This window comes from Vidua chalybeata, chromosome 13 (assembly GCF_026979565.1).
Source record: "Vidua chalybeata isolate OUT-0048 chromosome 13, bVidCha1 merged haplotype, whole genome shotgun sequence".
NCBI classification, from domain to species: domain Eukaryota; kingdom Metazoa; phylum Chordata; class Aves; order Passeriformes; family Viduidae; genus Vidua; species Vidua chalybeata.
Window position 1 is genome coordinate 7,699,642 of NC_071542.1, and position 23,419 is coordinate 7,723,060.

General features: G+C 41.1%; 1 protein-coding gene across 1 annotated transcript in view; it reads left to right on the forward strand.

Moving 5' to 3' along the window:
- The first annotated feature begins 544 nt into the window (after positions 1-544).
- Positions 545-23,419, forward strand: part of PRTG (protogenin) — a 76,570-nt gene continuing 53,695 nt past the window's right edge. Inside the window, 2 exon segments of the mRNA XM_053954967.1 lie at positions 545-629; positions 1,310-1,612. Of these exon segments, the coding sequence (XP_053810942.1) occupies positions 545-629; positions 1,310-1,612 (388 nt within the window).

Here is a 23,419-nt window from a genome sequence, read left to right on the forward strand (position 1 = left end):
GCCCTTCAGTAACGCCGCGCCAGGTCCAGCGCACGTGTTGCCGATGCTCGCCACGCCGGTGAGCCGTGCGGTGTTCGGGGGGAGCCCGGCGTCTCGGGGGAAGGCACGGCCGGCAGCTCCAGCCGCGGCTGGAAGGCTCAGCCCACCCGCCAAGTACCACAGCCGGCAGCGCCTGCCCGGCTCGGGGGTCGGCGGAGCTGCCGTCGGGTCCCGGTGCCGCCCGGGAGGGGCCGCGTCTGCGGGGCCGTGCTCGGCCCAGATGGCGGCGGAGCCCGCGGCCCCTCGTGCGCGCGGCCGGCCGGCCCTGCCGCCCCGCCGCATTGTCCGCCGCGACCCCCGCCCCGCGGCCCGCCCCGTCCAGCGGCGTCCCTCCCTCCCTCCCTCCTTCCTCCGGCCGGCCCTGCCCCTCGCCCCTCTTCTCCCCAAAGGCCAATGGAGACGAGATGCAGAGAGTAGGGCCGGGACGGGCGCGCCGGGGCCGCTCCGTCCGTCCCCAGTCTCCTCCCCTCGCCCGCTGACCGGTCTGTGGAGCGGCCGGCGGGGCATGCCAGCCGCGTCCCGCTGAATGGCGCCGCTCCGCCGCCGGCCGCTGCTGCGGGCGCTGCTGCTGCTGCTGCTCCCGCTGCCAGGTGAGTCCGGCCGGCCCGCGCCCCATTGTCCGCCCGCGCCCCGGCTCCGCTGCGGCCGCCGCACGTGGCTTTATTTATCCGGCATCGGCGGCACCGGCGGGGAGGGAGCGGGAACCGGCGGTGGCTCCGCGCTTTGTTCGCGCCGCGACGGGGCAGGGGGGGCGTGAGGGGCTTGGGCGGTGCGCGGCCCCTCCGCGCTCTGGTGAGAGGTTTTCGCTAACGATTCCTTGTAAAATCAGCCTTTTTACGACGTGCCCCACTCCGGCTGCTTCGGCAGGCTTGTAAAATTAGCGAGCGGGCCGGGCGGAGCGGTCGCACCTGTGTGGCCGCCCCGGCGCTGCGCTCCCCGCGCCCTGCGGCCCCCGGGCTCACCGCGCCCCCCGCCCGCGCCGTGGCGGTGCCCGGTTCGGCGTGGAAGGCGCTGGTTCTCTGGCTCTTTGCCTTTTTCCAGCCTGGGGGCTTCGCGCCGCTTGGAGTCAGTACCAAGTTTCCCCAGAGTTGTCCGAGTTGGGAGCGCTCGGAGCGTGTGTGATAGCGATGGCTTCACCTCGTGCTGTGGGTTCCGCGGGGTGACTCGCAGCTCACAGTGCGCTTGGTAACTTGCATGTCTCTGTTTACATGTCCGTCCTTACAGGCAAAAAAAAAAATTCCTTTTTTTTTTTTTTTTTCTTCTCTCTTAGGAGTGTGGTGCTTTAGTGAACTGTTTTTTGTGAAAGAGCCTCAGGACGTTACTGTGTCAAGGAAGGATCCGGTGGTTTTAGATTGCCAAGCCCGTGGTGAAGCTCCTATAACTATTACATGGCTGAAAAATGGAGGCAAAGTGTCTGAAAATGAACGGATCTACACTTTATCCAATGGCTCGTTGTATATCCGTGAGGTAGAAGGAAAGAGGGGAGAACTGTCTGATGAAGGATTTTACCAGTGCTTAGCTCTGAACAAACATGGGGCCATTCTCAGTCAAAAAAGTCATCTCACACTAGCAAGTAAGTCCCAGCTCTTGTTTATTAATCTGCTCCTGAGTTTGTGACAGCAATTCCCTGAATAGCACAAACAACCTATTGTTTTGATTGTGTACCTGAAAAGTTAAAGTGCAAAATCTAGAAAACTTTTCTTTATTTTTAAATATATAGAGATTAAGGGAAAAACTTGTGGTGGTCCCTTTTTCAGTCCCTGATGTGGCAGAAGGGGCACAGGCACCTATGAGACCTCTTGGGCAGTGATGCCTTGTGTGGGTGGCTTATGGTTTCTGGAGCAGGTGGTGATGCAGAGTCATGCTGGCTACAGAAGTCCTGGGTCTTGTTTCCCAAGTGCTGCTCTAGCAGCCTTACAAGGGTTATCTACAGATCTGATGAAAAAAAAAGAAAGAAATTCCATGTTCAGTAGCTTGACGTTGTATTGTGCCATCTTGGAGCAGAGTGAAATGATTAATGTAGATGTTTATCTCTGGGAGAGGAAAGAGGGGAAAAGTTTTCTGGGCAACTGTAAGGCCTTGCTTTTCTGACATGTTCAGCCAAGCAGATGTGGGTGCTGTCCCTTCTGGTTCCTCTGGGACCTCCCATAAGGGCCTGTTATGTGGTTCCACTGGGAAGGGAGAGTCGCATTTCTGGAGTGACTCTCTACTGCTGGGTGAATGGTGAAGGAAATAGTTTTGTCCAAGTGCCTTTATGGCTTTAACAGACTGACCCCGGGTGTTTGTTGCCCTCCATTTTCCTATCATCTTTAAACATTGAGCAACAGATGTGTGTGAGGAACAGAATGCTGTGCCTTTTTCCATGGCAGAGCAGAGCTTTGGCTCTAGACTACTTCTACAACATGATCTCCCTTTGCTTCCCAAAAGTACATGGGAATGCACTTTTCAAAGAAAAGTAAATTTTGGCAAAGTAAAGAAAACTTCCATTTCAAAGAAAGTATAACACAGAGAGTACACAGTTTATGTAGTCTTCTCATGTTCCCTCTATAATGGGACTTAACTGATGAACTTAATCTAATAGGAAAAGACTTCCTATGACCTCTTCGACCCTGTTCTTAGTAGCAAGTTGAATAAAACTAGTGCTGGTACCTCTGTGAAAACCTGACATTACTTCTAAGTTGCAGCTTTTACTAAATTCAATCTGAAACTAGTTAATGAAATTGTTATGTTAGCTTACATTAAGAAATGTGTGTATGTTAACATTGTTAGTTTTTTTCTGTGTGCTACTGATCTGATTCTAAATACTGTCCACGAGATCCCCCAGGAAGGTGTGAAAAGCCTTGTTCAGAGCCAGAGCACTGGGTGGTTCAAAACCATCCTGGAAGCAGGTGGCTCCAAGTGAGTGCTGAGTTTTCACATGCTGTAAGAACGTGAAACTCTGAAGTCTCAGTTTCAAAAATCTGCCTACATATTACTTTTTATCTTGCTCATATACAGGATTGAGAGACTAAGTAATTCGTGGGTGCTTTTGGTAAAATGGTGAAAAACGAAGTATTAAAATTTTTAACATTTAACCTCACTAAGTTTCAGAATGTCAGCATGATTAAAAATTAGACATAAAAACCCTCCTAAAGAGGATAGGATTTTTTTGTTGTTGTTAACCAACATAAAGCCAAGCAGTGGCTGATGGATTCTGTGGGTAGGACTGGAAAATTCAGGGCCACTTTAAATTGGAGACATTGCAGAATGAGCTCTATGCTTAATACCAGAGAACTTCTGGAATAGTACAGAGCACTATAGTAGAATAGCATGGTAATGCAATTGTGTAGTATTTGATTTTATTCAGACAATACTGAACTTCTGTAAATATTTGTTTCTCACATGCACATTATTTCAGCAGAAAGGTGGTTTAATTATGCTGATTTTCACCAAGAAGGTCTTGTGAACCAGTAGATTGTGCACTGTGGAGTGAGATTCTTGTTTTGCAGCCCTTTTTTTTTTTTTTTACTCCCTCCCCTTCTCTGTAAGACTGTGACAAAAGGTTTCTTTTTCTTGTTTCAATACTTGAAAGGCTTTCTATGGCTGCTGGAGAAAACTGGAAGAGATAGCGGATCCATAATGATCACAGTAGGTGTTGTTGACTTAGTGATTAAGTGGTTAACTAGTGGCCAAACATGAAGCTATCCTGTGTAGCAGTCTCTTCTCTTTAGTCATGCAGCATTCTGACCCGTTTCACAATGTCATCTTTACTGTAAAGCTGTGAAATTGGGCAATAATTTGTATTGTGATAATTTGGAGCCCATAAAACACGTGCAAAATTAGTTTTCTCTCTCATTTTCACAGTGTTTCTGCCTGCTCTCGTGAACGGATTGAACTTTGCAGACGTTTAAAGTGAAATAAATGAAGGTCTTGTGGGGGATTTTGTAGTCTTACAATTTTTCTTTTTAGAAGAAGTTGTCGGTTGCTGCAAAGGCAAATTGCCTTGTGGTCAGGATACAGAAGGAACTATACATATTAAACAGGTGGAGAATAGGCATTAAATGGGCATTCTTTCTTTGGAGGAAAAAAGCAAATGCTCTCTTCAGTTACTGGTAGCAGCGGGGTGTGAGGATGTTCTTTTACTTTGCCTGGTCAGAGGTTTTGCCAATAAGCTTATCTCTTGCTTCAGAATTGTAATGTTTAGTGTTGCATTTGGAAATCAAAAACTTTAATCTGTCCAAGAGTTTAAGATCTGAACACACAAAGAGATCAGGTCTTGGTTTCTAAAGTTAGAAACTGGAAGCTGAAGGTTGCACTCTTGGCAAGAATTCCATTATTCATGTGCAAATTAAGAATTCACAGGGTTAAAAGGTTAGAAACTGGCCAGGATGAGGTTTACCCTTGTGATAAAGAGCAGATGACCCTCATTCATTGGCCAAAGCTTTCATGTAGCTCCTCTGCAAAGTTAGTGATTGCCATGAATTGTTCTTGAGGAATGCAGAAATTCAAATGTGAGCAGGCCTTTCCTTAAGTGTCACTATGGAGCCTTATCTCCCGAGCACATCAGAGTAGGTCTGCAGGGACAGGGTTCCTCCCCAGAGGCCCCAAGGCTTTGCTTTCCTGTTGTTCATCCATGCACAAAAGAATTTGACTAATTTAGGGCTTTTTTTTTTTTTTGGTGAGATCCCCCTACTTTTTTAAAAGGAAACTCTGGTGCTGAGGTAGTGCTTAGGTAAAACTAAATATTAGTTTCAGTACCTGCTTGTAGTTACTTCCAAAGCTGATTGATGTGGGGGCAGAGGAGGAGGTCCTGTCTGCTTCTTTGTAGAGGGGAAAATGGTACTACTTAAAAGCATGACTTACTCAAAATTCAACTTTTGCCACTGCTACTGAGAGAGATCTCTTCAAACAGAATATAAAGGGAACATAGACTTCAGGGAAAGTCCTTTTGGCACAACTTTGAATCACTCAAAAGTAAACAAGCTGTGATTTTTTTGTTTTCCTGCACTTTAAAATTTTGATTTTTCAACCACAGTTAACTAAGATTCTGTCTAAAAATAAAGCTAGACTTCCAATAAAATATTCTTCAGGAGAAATGGAGAAGGTAGATCATGTTCTGAAGTTTGTAACAAGGGCATTGGGCAGTGATTGGATGGGACTGTTTATGTCCTTTTCACAAAAAGTAGAAATTGAAGTCTTGAGATGGTTGGATGGTACATAAACAGCATTCCTGGATCACCCTTTCTCCTCTTGTAACTTGGCTGAATTAATTTTAATGTTTGTGAGTTGGAAGAAATGTAAGCCTAATTCTTCTTGTACAGGCTTCTACATTTCACAAGAGTGAAAGGTGATGCAAGCAGGTTTCTGGGAACATGCTTCTGGAGGGAAGCTGTGCATGTGCCCACTGCACTGCAGCTTCTGGAATGCTGGGCCCTTTACACAGAGCAGGCTGTACTTGGTGGGAAAGTCATAACTTTGCTTACCTGCTTTGGCAGTCATGTGACCTCAGATCCCACTGTCCTGCCAATAATTGGCCATATTTATGTTTTTGTAGCCTAATAGCATCTTTTGCTCTGAATAGTGCATTTGCACTGAATATTTGCACTGAAGAGTGCATCCAGCTGAGCCTCTTTCTGTGCTGTGACAATCATGTTTCCTTAGCAGTTCCAGCCGTTTGTTCCCGTTTTGGCATTGTGCTGTTCCTTGTGTGGGCACAGCTGCACGTGTAGCTAACTGAACAGGGAACTGGTCTGGGTTAAAATAATAGAATTAAAACAAAAGATGGTGTTTAACCCAGGTGAGTTCTCCCATATGGTTTGTCTTGCAGCCACTCAGTGATTGCACTGGTGTAACTGAGAGGACTGAAGTGGAGGTGGAAAGAACTACTGGGGACAGGGGAAGGTTAATGAAACTTACACTTATCAAACTATGGCCTTTGTGAAACATGTAGGCAAAACTTTTGCCCTTCTGCTTCTGATTTTTTAAAAATAATATTGCATATTTCCTTAAAATAACAGGATTTATAGCTATTTCAGGTGACTTCCAAGTGCATATAGAAATCAAAGTTATGTTTAATTATTTTAAATAGCAATGGAGAGAGGTACAAACTGTGAGAAAGAAGGGTGGTGTTAGGGGGCAGAAGTGGTTTTGGACTGAGGTGGAAGTGAAATGGCAGATGGCAGCTGTAGGAAATAGTAATGTATTGAAAGAGAGCAAGGTCTTAATGCTGTAGGACTGGTGTGGTTACAGACAGATCGAGGAACCTGGTGGTCTGGGTTTTGACAAGTGCTGCCCTACTGCTGTTGCTTTGATTAGTTGATTGAATGTCCTGAGAGGAAAATTTGTTTCTAAGCTGAGAGTGCACATGGCTGATTATTAGTGCATTTAAATTCCAGTGTTTTTAGGCAGGAGGGTGAGGTTCAAATGTCTTAGTCAGCAATGTCAGTTGATAACAATGAAGAACAGTAAGATTTTTGTTCTTTAACTGAGATATCCTGAAGAAATAAGAAAACTGGGAAATACTATCTTTTTAACCCTTTTTATTGTAATATTTTCTTCTACAACTCCCCAGGCATCTTTTGACCTCAAGTCCTGCAGCACTTTGACAGAAGACAGTTATCAGCATCCTTTTAAGACATAACCATTAGTTACTTTTTTTTGTTGGTACCAGGGCATTCCCTCCTTTTTCGACAATGACTGGGCTGCACTTGTAAGAGCTCTTCCACAGAATGAGGAATGGGTTTTATATTGTCACCAAGATAAAAAAAATGTATAGAACTTTGCTTAGTGCACATGAACAGTGTTTGTTTCCACTACCATGTCACTTGAGAGGTGAGCTTTTTATGGGTTTCCTCAACACCTCAGTTTCAAATTTGTGTCAAGCCTAATGCCAGACTGAGGCCTTCCATGCCCTTGCTTTTCTTCCTAGCTAGTCAGACCAAAGCTGTTGGGGTTTATTTACTAGTTTTTATCAGCGTAACTTTACAATGTATAAAGTTTTTACTAGCTTCTTTTTTAAAAGAATGCTCAATCTTTTTGGCAGTGCACTCTGTAGCTAATAAAACCTTCACCTACATGAGAAAGGCTGAAGGAAACCACGGTGCTGTAATAGATGCTGTTCAGAGCTGTAGCCAAAAGCACTCACTCCTCACCTGGTGCAAGTTCTGTGTGTGCTGTGTGCACAAACCTATAGAGCTTCCTCTCCTACTTGCAAAGCAATGTATAGCAGCAAAAGATGCTGTTCTGTTCCTGCAGTGTGGTGCTCCCCCCACCACCGCTCCCTTTCTTCCCCCTCCCTTTTTCTCTGCATTTCTTGGTGTAGAAATTGTTGAAAAGGCATTCAGTAAGGCCCCCTTTTGTCAGCCAGCTCTGATTATCCTAAAGAAAAGGATCTCACTCTGAGCAGTTGTTTGCCTAGAGACTTCTTGTCACGTCTTCACAATTTAACAGCTGTGGCTATTGATGGTGTGCAGAACAATTTAAGACAATGACAAAAGAGAATCTTGGAGGAAGAATTTAAAAGTTACTAAGCGTTTTCCTACAGAAATATGGTCATGCCCATTGTTGGACAAACTTGGCTTAGTATTTGTTTTCCTCAGCATTTTGTATTTTTCCACATTTTATCTCCAAAATTGTGGATGTAATCTTTATTTAGTTTTGGTTTTTTTTTTTTGTTTTTGTTTCATCAATAGGCCCAGCTGTTAAATTGGGATTGATTACTTCCAGTCTTTATAACTGGTAATCACCACCTAAGTGAAAAAGTAATCAACAATGTCAAAACTCCACATTTTGTTGAGTAAGTGTGGGTTGTATGGTCAACATTAGTTACTAAGGTCAACCTCTAGGTAGCTTTTAAGCAGCAGCATTTTAAGCAATGTCTGCATTTTAAAGTTGATTGTCTCAGCAATTGAGTTAGAGGTGGAAAAAAAATCGCTCTAGATCATTTGTGTTGGAAGTTTGAAATCCATCTGGCAGCCTTCCAAAACCTGCATCTGTAGTGGAAACAATTTTTGGTTGTGTGGATTAAATGGTTACTTTTTAAAGACATAAACAGCAGACTTAGGGAAGAGATGTCTGTGAAACCACCTGAGTATGGACAGTTTGCTTTTGCCTTAGTGTATGGAATTATTGTAAACTCCTCTGTTTTTTCTGTATGTAAAAACTCTGGAGGGAGATGGCCTTCCTAATTTATCAGAGGAAAATATAAATAAGCATTAGTAGATGGATTTTTTTTTTCTGCTGCTTTTGCTTTGTTTTGTAACTCTCAATAATAATTCTGTTGGTTTTGTTGGTTTTTTAAAATGAAATCAAATTTGGTCTTAGGTGAGGGGAAGTTTGGTTTTTTTTGGTTTTTTTTTTGTTTTTTTTTTAACAGCATAAACATCATCAAAGACAAAATAAACTAAGTTGCATCTGGATAATACAGTTAACATCTCAAGGCCCTGTTTAAAGTGCTTGTTTCTCAAGTGCCCATCTCTTGTAGTTCTGGTAAATGTTTCTGACATATCAGAGCATCTGCAATATAGGGAAATAGAATCTTGGTATCATTTCCCCAGAGGCAGACAGGTCTGCTCCTGAAGTTCACTTAGATTCTTATTATCAAAACCCAACAATGACAGAACGTGTAATCTTTGTATTTTATGGGGTAAAAATTGCAGGGTTCCCGAGTCTTTCTGTGCCAGTATTACACTAAACAACTTTTAAAACTCCCACTGTGGTTAGGGTCTCTTCTGACTGTGGCTGATGAAAAAACTGTAAATTATTTGGTAGCTAAGCTTGAGAAAGTTTGCTTCTAGCCTGAATATTCTAGCAATAGTATTCAGTAAGTAGCTGCTTGTTTACTGGGTGTCAGAGCAGTAGAATGTAATGTGAGAAATGAAATATTGAAAATGAACTTGTTATAAAAGACATAGGAATGTTGATAACAAGCTTTATATCTAAAGCTTTTATCAGGATTTAATCATTTGAAGCAAAAGTCATTTGAAGCAAAAGTTGCAATGTACCAAGACACTACTTCACCATCTCTGGCAGGGTTACTGGGGAGGAAGAAAGTCAGCAAGGAGTGGATTTGTTTAGCCTTCTGTAGTCATGACTCTTGCATTTATACCTGTTTTAACTGACTTCCTCTTCTGATTGAAGTGGTGAGAATACACCTTTATTCTCATAAATTATTTGAAAGTTCTGCATGTGGGCAAAGCAGGAAAGGAATGACTCCTGGAAAACAAAACAGAAAATGACGATCGACTCTCTTCCTCCCAAGACCTCACAGCTATATTTTGACTTGTATTTTACCACTTTTTTCAATGGTAGAATTCTGCTGGGCAAATGACACCTCCAGCCTTGGAGAAAAACTGTGTTTGAAAGCAGTGTCTGCCACCAGAGTCCTGGTACAATTCTCCTGGATAGTGAGGAGTAAGATGGTTGTTGTTTCAGAATGGTGGCAGAAATGTGTCATGAAAAGCAACTGCAGAGAAGGTCTTTGATATATTTTCCCACCTACAGAATCTTAGGAAGAAAACTTGCTGTGTACTGACTGATATCAGGGGACTGGTGGTCAGATGGGTTTTATCTCAAACATTGCAATTCACTGTATCTGTGTTCTGATGTGGAACACCTTTGCCAAGCACACGTTTTAGGTTGATGGCGACGTGGGCGACAAGTTTTGAGTGTGAGACTTTGGAACTGCAGCTTTAGGTGGAGCAAACAGTGTTCTAGAAAGGAGAAAAGTCTGTCATAGCTGCAAGCTACTCTGAATGGTGTATTGATGACAAAGCAGCAAAACTTACCTTGTTGTAGTCCTCTAGCCTCAGAACATGCTAAAATTATGATTTAGAATTTAATAATAGCAATAATTTACCTTGGCTTAGAAGTGTGTTAGAAATTTGCTCTTTAGCTCTGAGGTGCAGTTGTTCAATTTTGAAATGATTTGCTGATGAGAGAGTTTTAAAAGAAATAATTACTGATTGACCAGGCATAAGAGGTACTTTATTACAAGAGGTAATAAGAGGTAAGTTATTACAAGCATTAAACGTGTCATCGTGCGTTCTTTTAATACATAGCTGGGGGGAAAGTTAAAATAAGTCTTTACAGCTTGTGGTGTGCATCTTGTGTATAGTGATGAATGAATGTTGGAAACTGGTGAGGATCCTGTGAACAGAAGCATCTTTATATTTTCAAATTCGATTTTTAGTATCTTCACCTGATCACATTGATTGATTATATTGTTTGTTTTTATTCCAGTAGACCAGAATTTCTTGTGTGAAACCTGCATCATTCCTGGTGTTTTCTTGACTCTACTTTGAGCCATTTCAGATTAAAGTCCAAACAAGTTAAAATAAGTTTAGAAAACCAGGTTACATCTCAGCCTTTGCAGCATGTGAAGTAGCAATGCTCTGTCTTCTCCCTCTAAAATCATAATAGTTATCTATCGGCATGTCCATATCACCACATTTTACAGAGTGGGTTTGTCTGCTCTTTTAAGCTGTATCAAGGCACTTCCTGTACACCTTAAAACGGAGAGGAAAACACAGAGGAAAACATAGCAAATAGCAAAGATTTTCATTGATTTGCTGATCTGTTCTAACATTGAAAATTTTCTCATCATTTGTGTCCTCTCCTATGTTCCCACTATATCTTCTTTCTCATGTCATGTGCAGGCTGATTTTTCTGCATTTAGTTAGTTTTTGTTTTTTCATTTTCTCTTATAAATTGTCATGTATGTGCATCATTGCTTTGGATCTGCAAAACTGCTTCTGGTTGACCCTCCTTCCTTATTCCTGTCTGGTGCCTGGAAGGAGGTGCTGTTTTCCAGTGGAGCTTATTTTCACAGCTGTGGCAGAGGAGGGAAGTGTCATAAGATACTTTGAGGTCAGTTTTTACCCCAAATTTAGATGAGGTAAAAATTATTCTACAGAAGTATAATACCTTGTCTCAGGTGGTCTGCCTGTCACTTAAAATCAGACAATAATTTTGATTAAGAAAAAGCTGTTTTAATAGCCATTGGAATAATGTACAATAAAACCAAATCAGTGTTACACGGTATTGTTTTTTGCTTTCCAACTTGTTACAACTGGAAGTTTTCAAATAACCCATTATCTTTTCAGAGAAACCTTAAAATTAAAGTCTTTGAACATGCAGAAGAATTTTCAATGCTTACTCCTGCTTGTAGAATCTTGAACATATTAATAAATTGCTTAGATGACTTATCAGCAAATTAACTAGGGTAAATGATTAAATTACCATTTCACTGTCCACATCAAGATCTCTAGTAAACCTCTAATAACTGTAACATGTGCCTCAGGCAGAGCTGTGCATTATGTATGTTCTTTGTAATGAGAATTCGTTGACTTTATGAAGCCATTGACAGACATTTATCATTTTGTTCATTAAACTTGTCTGTGACATCCGGTAAATTGATGTTAACTGGAAATATTCTCTGGGAGTTCTGGCACGACTCTGTCATTTTGCCTGAGGAGAAACTTTGTACCTAGCATGTCCCAAATTACAAGGGTGAAACTTCCTTCCCCCACCTCCTGTCCGAAAGCCTAAGTGAGCATATGATCAGCTCTTTTTTCCCCTCTCACCTTTAATGCATATTTATGCAATGCTTATTTATGCAAACACCCATGTAGTCCACAGTTTGTAAGCAGATTTAGCATTGATCTTCAATAGAGGTTGAAAGTGGATCCTGCTTTTATTAGTTCAGTCAGTCTGTGCCAGGAAGGCAGCTCAGTTTTATCCCATAGTGTACAAGAAATTAACTGTGGAATTCTTGGTAGCATTGATGGGAGTTTTGTGACCTTCCCAGCACATGGCAGTTAGTACTTGTTTTTACTGGTCACAATCTTTACCCAGTGTTGCTTACTGCTGATTCTTACAGTGTTTGGTAGGTGACCAGATGCATTGCTGAAAGCCTTTTTAATAGTGCTTTGTGTGGTCTTTTGAAATTCCTTTGTTTGGAATGATGAACAATATTTCATTTTTTTTTTCTGCTCTTGAGCACCCAGTGTAGAAAAAATGCACACTTTTAACACCTGCCAGTGTTTGATTCCTGTGGGATAGCTATCTCTGGTAGTGGTAGAGGTAGTTAATAGGATACCTGCCTGCCTTCTAGTGCTCCTCTTGTGCTACCTGAATCCAGCTGTATCGGGGATCTTTCAAACAGAAATGAGTGGACTAACAAATTGTGCCATAACTGACCAAAACATTCATTAAAGGGTCTAAGATACCATCAAAAAATTGAATATCCAAAAAACCCATTGCATAAAATTTTTGTCTTTTTAGTGAAAGAGTAGAGCAGTTGGCTCTTGAAAATATATTGTGTCTCACTACATAATAGTTCACTGGATTAAATGAATTTATTGATTTCTGCTTCTTTACTGACACACATTTATGAGCAGTTTCTTTGGCACCATGGCCACATGTCAAAGGTCATAACTTTCCTTCACTGTGGAAGAATAAAAGCTTTCAGATGGTGAATCCCTGAAATCTAAACAGGGCTTTGTCCTCCCTTCCCCCCTCAATATAATTACTGGTTTTGCATGGATTTATTTAAGATAAATACACAATACTAATAATAAAATCGGTACATACTGAAGGAACCCTCATATTATCTATCATAAAATAGCTGCAGGAAACTCTGTACATGAAAGGCAACATACCTAATCTGCAAATAGGTATCATTATGGAGCACATGGTAGTAGATTAGACTCCTTTATGGTCAGAGATTTTATTGAAAATGGTCACTTTTTAGAACAGAATAAATATTTTTCATGAAGAATTTTATTAGCTATAGCTTAGAAACAGTATTTCTTTCCTTTTAGAGTTGTGTACACTTTGTGCACCAGAGGAGATCCTGGAAGTAGATCCTACTGAGAGAATGAAGCATGTTCAAAATCTGTGCTTTGTGTTTAGATGAATGTTTATCATGTTGACATTTTCTTTAATGACCTTCATTAGTAGTAAGCAGCCTGTGGGGTTTTTGGTGTATACTAGATATGAAAGTCCACCCATAATGTAAACATGAAGTTATTAAAAAAAAGAAACTGCAGTGAAACATAAAGTTAAGTTTAATCATTCCAGTAGTTTGCTAGAGGTGGGTAGGCAGGAGTAGTGGGTGGGGCTTTGGGTCTATCTGGGAAGAGCTTGTCTTCTCTTTTTGGCAGCTGCTGACTGGTAGATGAGCTCTGACCATAGCAAGAAATAGTAGTGTGAAGGTAACCTCACCAAGGTGTTGATTTAAAATAATTGAAATATTTAACCTAGGGAAGGTGACATAGGTTTGAATTGTTAGCATGGTCTGGCTGTAGTCCTCTTAGCAAGGGTATTTCTGAAGGAACAGCAGAGCCTAGAGTTCAATCAATGGGAAAAATATTCCAAGATTTTCTAAGAAGGCATAAAAAGTCATCCCACTGCCTGCCCCCAAGAAAGAATCATCTGCCAGACTTTATTTTTGCATAGTAGAGATGAAACCTATTGATGCTTTTAATCATGATTCTTGGAGGAGGGGGGGAAGAAAAAAAAAAATCAGTGTACAAATGGTGATCTTATTCCAAGGGGACTATTGCGAGTCTGATTGTAAATTTAGCAAATACTTATATTGTAAAACTGTGGTTGTTAATTTTCTGTTAACATTTTGGACAGAAATATGTCATGTCATATTAATCTCTGTTTTTTCTAATACAGTATATTTCATCAGGACTGTTTATCCTGTTCCCTAGAGCAAATTGAAGATGAAACTCTTCTCTGTCGGTTTTTTGATTTTTTGTTTGTTTGTTTGTTTGGTTGGTTTGGGCTTTTTTCTTCACTAGGACAGCATGGAAATGTCTACTTAGGGAACAGAGACACCGAATTTGTTGGGGCCTTTGTGTCTGGAAGTAGCTTTTGTTGTTGCTGTGACTAGAATTGGTTGTCCTGTAAGTTCTGAGGAAAATTCTCCTTTTTTTTTTTTTTTTTTTTTTGGTTTGTACTGAGCCTGTTCTCATGAACACTGAGCTGGGCTTTCTCTCTAAGCAGTCCTGGACAGATGTAGACCTGCTTTTTTTTTCCTGTTCTGCATTAATGAGGAGCTGAAGTGTGATCTAACACTGCCTGGAGAAACCAGCTGGCATCGAAGGCTGGAAACAATGCTCTAATTACCTGGAGAGGAAGTTTGGGAGGGGAAGGGGGTGAGGTGGAGGTGTGAGTGGGCCAGGAAGGGTATTGGTGGGAAGAGGCGAGTGCTGAGGAGAATCTTGTGGAGTGAGGGGACCTGGGCTCGGCTCGTTTGCAGATTGCCATGGCTACAGCCTCAGAGTGGAAGAGGACTGGGCATCTGGCAAAGCCAGACTCAAGAGAGTGTGCCCATCCGAGCAGCTGATCTTTCAGGACATCGAATGTGGACCCAGGAGGCCTGGACTGCCCTTGGGAACTTCAGAAAGACAAAGAATAATCTCCTAGTGATGCCTTGTGATGCCTGAGGCATCACTAGTCTGGAGATCTTTAGAGTATTAAAAATGCATTTCTGCTCCAGCCAGAAGCTTCTGCAATATGTGACACTAGTCCACTTGTCTCAGCTTTTCATGGGAAGTCTTTGATTACGTATTTCTTATGACCTCAGTATTTGATGCCAAGTTCTGAGGTCTGGTCAGTTGGAGCTGCAACAAGCTGGGGGAGCTGTCCATGATTGCAACACATGGAGAGCTGTGAAGGATCAGTGTTGTGTCTTGGATGTCTAAATTTAGTGAATATTTCAGTCCTCCGTCCAAATGTTTGTCCATACCCAACAGTAAAATTCAAATAATAATAGAATGTAATCTCAAGTTGTGAAAGTGGATGCAGTAACATTTGTGAACAACTGTAGTGCAAAGCCCTGCAGGGAAGGCCAGAAGGAAGTTGGTAACTCTGTTGAGGGCAGTGTTTAACACAGAGTAATAAACAAGGAATGAGGCCACACACTGAACAGAGGAGAAAACAAAATATTGAATAGATGCTCAGTATGTGAGCACCATTCATTTGGTGCTGTGAATAGTGGGGGAAGTGTGATTGTGCACTTGTATTGTTTCCTAAAGCATGTATATAAACAGAGCAAATCAGTAACATAAACAGAGTAATTTCTTCCGTTTCTCAACTTCTGAGCAATTTCTGGGAAATTTTTATCATGTGTATATACACACATGTAAGAGGTGTATTGAATGAGTGAGTAGGGATTCACTTCATTTATCTAATGATGTATGTAATTTTTAAAAAATGAAATAAATATGCTTGAAAGTATTAGAGTTTTATATGGGCAGGTGGTCATGAAAAAAAAGATTTGTAACAGAGGGTCTTGTGGCAACTGCTTAAACAGATAAGTTTGTCGGAACTTTCTGATTCAACCAAAACATGGGCTGGTATATGGGCATGTATTTAGCAATAACTTTAACTTGATAATAATAGTCCTCAGGTTATATATATATATATATATATATATACACACATACATATGCTTATATCTGCTGTTTGACAGCACAAAATTTACTCTTTCTGTCATCTGACTGAGGTGAAATCAGCTGTATTGCTGGTGCAGAGGAGAAGAGCTTTTTTGGGGTGCCAGGCAGGACTGTGGGCTCCCGTGCTGTGGAGGAGTTGACACCTGTGGGTTTCACCTCCTCTTTCGTCTGCTCTGTCTCTTCTCTCAAGTATTTACTCCCCCACATAGCCTAGACTACCACCTTGCTAGGCTACAGGTCTTATGGTGAGCCATAGGGCAGATTTTTGTGATACAGCCCTGCAGTCATGACTAGAGCAAAGCTCCAATACTTGTTTGTTTGTTTATTTTTTTCCCTCATTTTCTTGCTTTTCCTGATACATTTATGTAAAGAATCTCAAAGGCAGTGGAGTATTCAAGACCTCTTGCCTTTGATGCAATGTGTACGTCTAGATCCTCTTGGGGATCTGTACCTTTGGGTGCTGGGACCTTCTTTCTCTGAGGATGTTTTTCATAGGCCTGTTCAGAAGCTGGAGTTATGGGGAAGTTTAAAGCATTATTTTTATTTATTTTAATTGTTCCTCTCCTCACTATTTAGTTGCTGCTGTGTTCACCATTGTCTTCCGTTTATCTAAATAATGGTTGCCTGGCCTTTCACAGACTTGTGATGGGGAAAGATGGTGACCACCTGAAACAATAATATCTGTGGCAGAATAGCCTGAGAACTTTAAATAACCAAAGGGGACCGTTTCCAAGGCAGCTAAGTGACCTTTGGAACCCAGGAGTAGACTATTCATAGAGGCAAAGCCTTTGTCCTGCTTTGACCAGTGGTCAGTGAACTCTGGCAGGCCCCTCGGCTCACCATCTTGGCCCTAGACTAGCAGCTGGTGATTGATTCATTTAACTGTCCAGATTCACATTCTTCTGTCAAGGACTTGTCAAGGAAGAAAAAGGTTCTATGGAGGGCTATTCATTTTACTAAAAGGAAGGGGATGCATTATATGATTGAGTGGATTACTTTTGGGTCAGAAGAGTTCCTGCATTGCTCCGTTTTAATTCGGCCTTCAATCAAAGAGAGATTTAGTTTATCAGTGCAGTGTGGAACTCATGTAGAGGGACAGATAATTTCAATTCCATCAGTGCAATAGAGTTATTTTGTTTTGTTTGTTTTTTGTTGTTTCCGCCTGTCCTTTCTGTGATTTCTCCTCCCCAATGTGTTTCTGCCAAAAAAAATCCATAGATTTTTGTGACTGGTTGATATGACAGAGTTAAGAATATTAATTACTATTAATCTCATTATTAGATTTAATGTGTATGTTATATGAGTATTAATGTTCCTTAACTACCTCTCATATCTCGTTTTGAGCAATCCAGGAAAGTGTCAAGTAAGTAAAAGATCAGTGTGTTACCTCTGTTTTGGATGAAGAGAAAAGTGAGAAGAAAATAAATTCAACAGGATCAAACGAATAAGTTACTTTCCTCTAGACAGCGCAGATGATGGTAGAGCTGAGGGTAGAACCTTGTATTTTCTATCTAGTACCTGTTTTCACCTGCAACAGTAGTTTGTTGTAAAAACTCAGCGTTTTCTAAATTCTCAGGAGAGCTGTTTTCCCTCTGCTGGTTTAGAATGCCCTTTTTTGTAAAACTAGGAAGGTGTTTCCATGCATTATGAAACTTGAATCATGTTTTCAGTTCTACAAATAATGCATCCAAAAAACCAACTTTGAGTTGTGCTAGGGAGGTGTGTCTCAGCTTCAGCGTGTTGCCAGCTCCTCTTCCCATTTGCCCTGCTGGGTTGTGTTTCCTTAGCATTAGGATTTCCTTGTGGGTCCTCTTCATGAAGTGCTGAGCAAAGCGTGTCGTTGCTTAGCTCCTTCCACTGGAAATAACAGGCATTAGAGAGCAGATCCTGCCAGTTAACCTTCTGCCTCTGTCTGAATGAACACCACGAGCTGCAGCAGATGAAACACGACCTTCAAGTTTCTTTTCCCCACTCTCATAAGCTATGTATTGTTTTGGTTTGGCTTATGGAACGTATTATGAGGGATTTCTGATTGGCTCCAGGCCAAGGTATTTTCCTTCTGCTGATGGAAGAGCAAGTGCATAATTTAGGAGAAAATACAGCGAAGCTTGATTTGTTGTATCTTTTTCTCTCCCTTTTCTTGGGGGGGAGAATGGAGAATTTTGTATTTGTCAAGATAAATGAATGGCTTAACTACCTTAAGAGCACAGGGGAAGATGGAAGTCTGAGATAATCTGACCTTGCTAACGCTTCTCTGTTATACACCTCTACATATGGGTCAGGAATCTGGGATAAGTAAAACACCTGTTGAATAGGCAGCCTTCTTTCATGGAGGCCTAGTGATATTCCTTTTCTGCCAGCAGCTGCATTTCCCAGGGATCAGTCCCCTTGCTTGGGACTTGCTTGTTCCAGGCTGGAGTAGGATGTCCGAGATGGGGATACCAGTTTCTCTGGGCTCTTGATAACAGTTCACTCAGTGCTTCCCTGGTGGCTTTGATTCATGGCCTTGAGTTGGAGACAAACAATGAGCTTTAAAAAGTCATGGAAAGGAAAAATGGGTTGTCATTGTGTATTGGAAAATATAAGTAATCTAATAATTAGATGTATTACCTACTTAGTAGAACATGGCTGTTTGGTTGTGCTATGACTGGGCAAACTGGAAATCCAAGAGTCCAACAATTGTGTCCCACCCAAACAGTCAATAGCCATAGCGAGGTGACTTCCTCTAAAGACATTGAAGGCAAAGTAATTTTTTCTGGAAGCTGCACTTCTGATTTGTTTAATTTGAAAAATGCAAGAGTTCTAAACATATCTCCCTCCTGTACCTCTAGAATTTTTCAGGTCTTCCATCTAATTTGAAGATTTAAGTAGCTTCAATAAATAGGTAGTACTGACAATGTCTTTTGTTGCTTGATTTTTTTTTTCTGTGTGACGTTTGTTTCTGATTTTCTCCCTGATGCTCTTGAAGTTTAGGACATTCAGATTTTAAGTGTTAGTTACTACTCTGCTGAAAAACTGTTCCTGGGTGAGATCTCTGCACTGTGTAATACAGCAGTGGGCATTTGGTGACAGGGAAATGAGCTGCAGGCATTTGGCCCTTGAGAGTGGAGGCATTTCTTCTTTCCTTTCCCCGTGGGAATGAGGAAATGTTGACATTTGGAGAGGGGGCTGAAGGGCTTGAATTCCCAACACCCCTGCTCAGCTTTTTGCATTGAAATGGTCTTTCATCCTAGGATGCTGATTCTGAAACACTGTAAGCAAAAAATAGAGAGTGCTCCTATCTCTTAGGAATAGCATTTCTGACAGTCTGGAGACTTAACAGCACCACCATATCAACTTACACTCATTCATATGGGGATGGTGTCAGTTTGCCACTGTATGAAATGAAACCCCTTCCTCTGCCTTCCCCCAGATGTGAGCGAAGGCACAGGGTGGGTGGTGCAGCACAGGAATGTGTGGGGCCCCACTCCTGGCCTGGGATGTGCTCTCTGGTGCTTCCTCTGATTGATGAGCTAGGCAGAGTGAGGTGAAGAGTGGGTTTTGCATTCTGCTTAGGGTCTAGTTTTATTTTAGCCAGGAATAGCATTTATTAAGTTTTAGAGATACAAGACTGATAAATAGAGGTCTTACCCTTCTACTGGCATCTGCAGTGAAGTTCATTGGTCAGAATGGGGCAGATTTGTGCTTCCAGTGCTGCAGACTTTTCTTACAAAGTCCTGAAATTGTCTTTCTGTGTTGCACTGAGCGATTAAAATTTTCTTGTTCTTTGAGGAACTTTAGAATCATAGCAGTCAATCTTTAAATCTTTCATGTTCTATTTTTATTTGTGTGGGTTTATTTTGGTTTTGTTGGTTTTGTTTGGTTTTGTGGGGTTTTTTTTTGGTTTTTCTTTTTGGATGCCAGATTAGATTAGTTGTGAAGGGACATGTCTTTTGTTGCAAAATCCTGCTTGTGCTCTGATCCTTGTCTTCATGTTGTAAAGTGCAAAACTGTGGTGGATGTTCCCCATGCAACAGTTGGGCTATTAAGCAGAACTAATTCTTCACAGAATGGCATCAACTCCAAAGAAAGGCATCTGTGGGATTAAGCATAGATACTAGAAGGCAATCACTGGGCAAGCTGCTGAAGGAAATCAGTCCTTGCAAGGGAGAAAGTGGTGTGTTCTTTCTCCTGAATGCATGCAGCCACACAAGTAGAACAGCTTTGAAGCTGGTTAATGTGGCTTACTGTGTGCCTTTTCTCTCCTATTTCCTATGCTTCTTGTCTGCAGAAGAGCAGAAGGGAATTCCTTGATAAGTGCATTAGCATTTATTGTGCCTTCTGGGGCCACACACTGTTGCCTGGATGATAGATAGACTGAGAAGGGAAAACCCCAGCTGGGATGCCTTCAGAAGTGAAAAGATCAAATCTCTCATGCTTGTTTACATGGTTCGGTAAGGAATGTCAGTCACACCATCAATAAACTGTTGAATCTATAGAGCCACATTTTTCAAAGCCTCAAGCTTTTAATTCCTTTAAAACAGTGCTAGTGATAACTCCTGAGGTGATATGTTTGTCTGCTTTTGTTGGGAGGGGTGGTAGTGGCATATTTTTTGCCTCCTATTAAGTGATTCAGGTGTAGTAAGGCAATATGTGTACTCGTGTACTCATGTGAGTAGCTTGCAAGAGCAGCGGCATTTTTGCAATATTGGTAGCTGCTTCTACCAAGGTAAAATAGCAAGACCTGGATGTATTACCCTGTACTTTCTTCTCTCACAGACTGAGAATTCTGATGCATGCCCTTGCATTGCAATATTGGGTTTTCATCTCAGTGTGGCTCTAAGAGCAGCTGATGGGCAGGAGAGCAAACTGTTAAATAAGGCGTTCACAGGCTGGTAGTGTGTCAGTGAGGATCCTCCTGTTATTTTCTCTGGCACATTGCTGCTGCCCAGGATCCCATTTATTGTTACAATTATCTTAATATGGCATGAATAACAAGCTCTGTGTCTGTTCCAGTGGTTTGAAGAAGTGAGGAGGGAGCAATACATTCTAATAGTCACCTTGTCAAATTGTGCCTTTCTGTTCCTGCGTGTGTGTTTCTGCATTGAAGAGAACTTTTAGATGAGTGATTATCCACTTCTGAGGAGCCAGTTTTCCTCAACTGTTTTGAGATTTTTTTTCATAACATACTGAGTGGACATGCTAATTATGAACTCTTTCTCTTGCTAAGGTTAACACTTTCCAAAATTTAGTGCTGCCTGTTTAGCTAAAGAAAAGAGTATCTTTCTTAAAGTATACTATATCCTGAGAAGAAATTATTGCTTTTATCCTTGAAAAAATCGATCAGTATCAGAGAGATTCCTGATGTATTGTGGTGGTGTTGAGGTATTTGTTCTTAACTTATCAAGGTTTTCCTCCTTTCCTGTGAACTGTCTTCAAGATTCACTTGAGACCTCTTCTCTTGACTTTCTTCACTGGAATTGATCAGAAACTTGCTCACAAAACTTCTATTCTGTATGTGGATATCATGAAACCAGGACAGTGGAGAAGACAATATATTTTCCTACTTTCTGAGGATACTGTAAGAGTAAAGGAATAAGGATATAGTGGAGCAAAGAAAGGATAAATGAGTACACTTCCCTAAAAACCTGGTCCAGAATAGCCCAGTTGACTTCCAGGATTTCAGGAAGAGAAAATACTACATATGAAACTTCAGACTGGTCCTAATTTTGAGAAGCTGGTAGTGAAAACTGCTGCCTGTGTGTGGCCATAAGCACTTTTATAGAATCTAGTCCCAGCCAAACGATGGAGAGCTGAATGATCTTCAGTGGACAAATTCAGACTTGGTTATTCCTGTACAGGGATTTTTAAAATGATCATTTGTCAGCCACTGAATTAGGAGCTTTAAAGAAAGGAGCAGGGGGACCTGAAAGTGTTAGAGGAAACAAATGAGATTGCAGCTGACATCTCCAAGGGAACTTTTGTTCGAGGGTGCTCAGGCTGTTGACCTCTTTGCTTCTCCATTTCATTGCCTTTAGATTAGAGCATTCTTCAGTACCAGAAAAGTAGTGGGTAGTTTGTGAATGGGCAATTTTTAAATTTTTGGTTTTTTAAGCAGAGACACTGGACATTACTGTACAAAGACTTTAATGCACAAAGAAACAGTAATTTATAAGTATTTTATAAGTATGGGTTTTGTATATGAGGCTAATGATTTCTTTTCTCCCTTATCAGAGATTGGAGAGTAATTCCTGGTGATCTGCATCTTAGATTGGAATCCATTGACTCTAAACATTGCACTTCTTAGATATCTGTGCAAGTTGGCAAGAATATGAGAGAGGAATGGAAAAAATGAGAGCATACCTTTGTTTCTTACCTTTTCCATTACTTTCTTTGTTGCATTTCTCTCTCATTGTTTAGTTCAGTGTGGAAGTAAGTATGTGGTAGGCTTGGAGTAATTGTTTTTGCAAGAAGGTGACCATAAGTTTTAGCAGAGCAGTTTCCCAAATTGTCTGGCATTATGTTGGAGGCAAAGTGCAGTAAGCTGTGCAAAGGAGTTCAGCCTTTAGCTGAGCAGTCAGGGCCTTGGGGAAGATTTGTCCAGAGCAGAAGTAATGAGTGGAGAATAGCAGAAAGGGCAGATGCCCCAAATCCTCACTTATCACCTCATCTGGGATCTTCTTGCTATTAATCAGTGAAAGTTTTCTTTAATTACCCCATATACAGAGCATTTTCTGGTCCCTCCAAAACTCAGAATGTGATTTTGAAAAGGTTTTGCAGGCTAATGCCTCAGAAAAATTTGCTGCTTAGATACAACAGTACTGTTCTGTGAACTGAAACGTGAGGAGACATGGTGTGAAGGATCAGTTTTATCCAAAGGGAATGTCAATTTTCAGAATGTCAATTTTCATGGCCAAACCTGGCTCATATTCTGTGCTTGTGTCTTTCACACTGTAGAAATGGGGTTTCTAATCTTGTTAGCTTTTTGCAATATTTGGGGCTTTTTAATTTTTTTTTTAATTTACTATTGTTTAGGTTTGTGTTTTCAGGAACTCTGAAAGCTGCTAAGCTAGCAGCTCATAAAAATACAGTTCTGTAATTTCCCACTCTGCAGGGTTTTCCAAAGCATCAGAATGATTGCTGTAGAATATCATTGTGTTCTGTATAAGCTGTAATTCTGATCCACAGTCTCTAAAATGTTAAAATGCCTGCTGGGAGATTCTAAATGTCAAATGGTTAAAACAATTGTGGGATAGAGAGATTATTAGGTTTCCCATATCAATTATTGATAGTGACAAATCAATGTGGCAGTTTCAGTCTCATTTAACCTCCCTATTATTTAATTGTGGGGTAACAGTTTGAGTCTGGACTCCTTTTTCAATGCAATTCTGAACTATCATCCTTAAAACTGCTGCTACAGTGTTCATACTAAAGGGAAGGATTTTCTTCCTCAGATTTGATATCAGTAATTCAAGGCTGCTTTTTGATTTGGTCTCTCTCTTATTTTTCTTTCTTCCTTCAATTATTTCTCTTCTGTTACATAATATTTGATTTGGGTGTCATTTCCCCCACACTTTTTCTGTGCAACCTCTAGATTTCCCAGGAAAGTTATTTTCTTTTTCATATTGAGAAATTGCATGTCATAGTTACGGCAAACCAATGTGTTTCTGTTGTCTTAGGTCTGTCTATCCTGCTTTTTTTCTAAGAGTGAGTTTGTAGTAAGCAGCTTCAAAGAAGAAAGGAAAGGCAGGAATTAAAGCTAAAATAGGAAGCTGGGAAACAAAACAGAAAGGTAAAATGAATGCCCTTAGCAGGATGACTGCATTTCCAGGCAATTTGAGTGCATACTGATTTTAGTCATGTCTAACCGTTTAGTGTTAGTACCTCATTAAATCCAGGGATTAATAGCAGCAATCTCCTTGTTGTACATTAAAAGGATTTAGTTTAATTTAGGA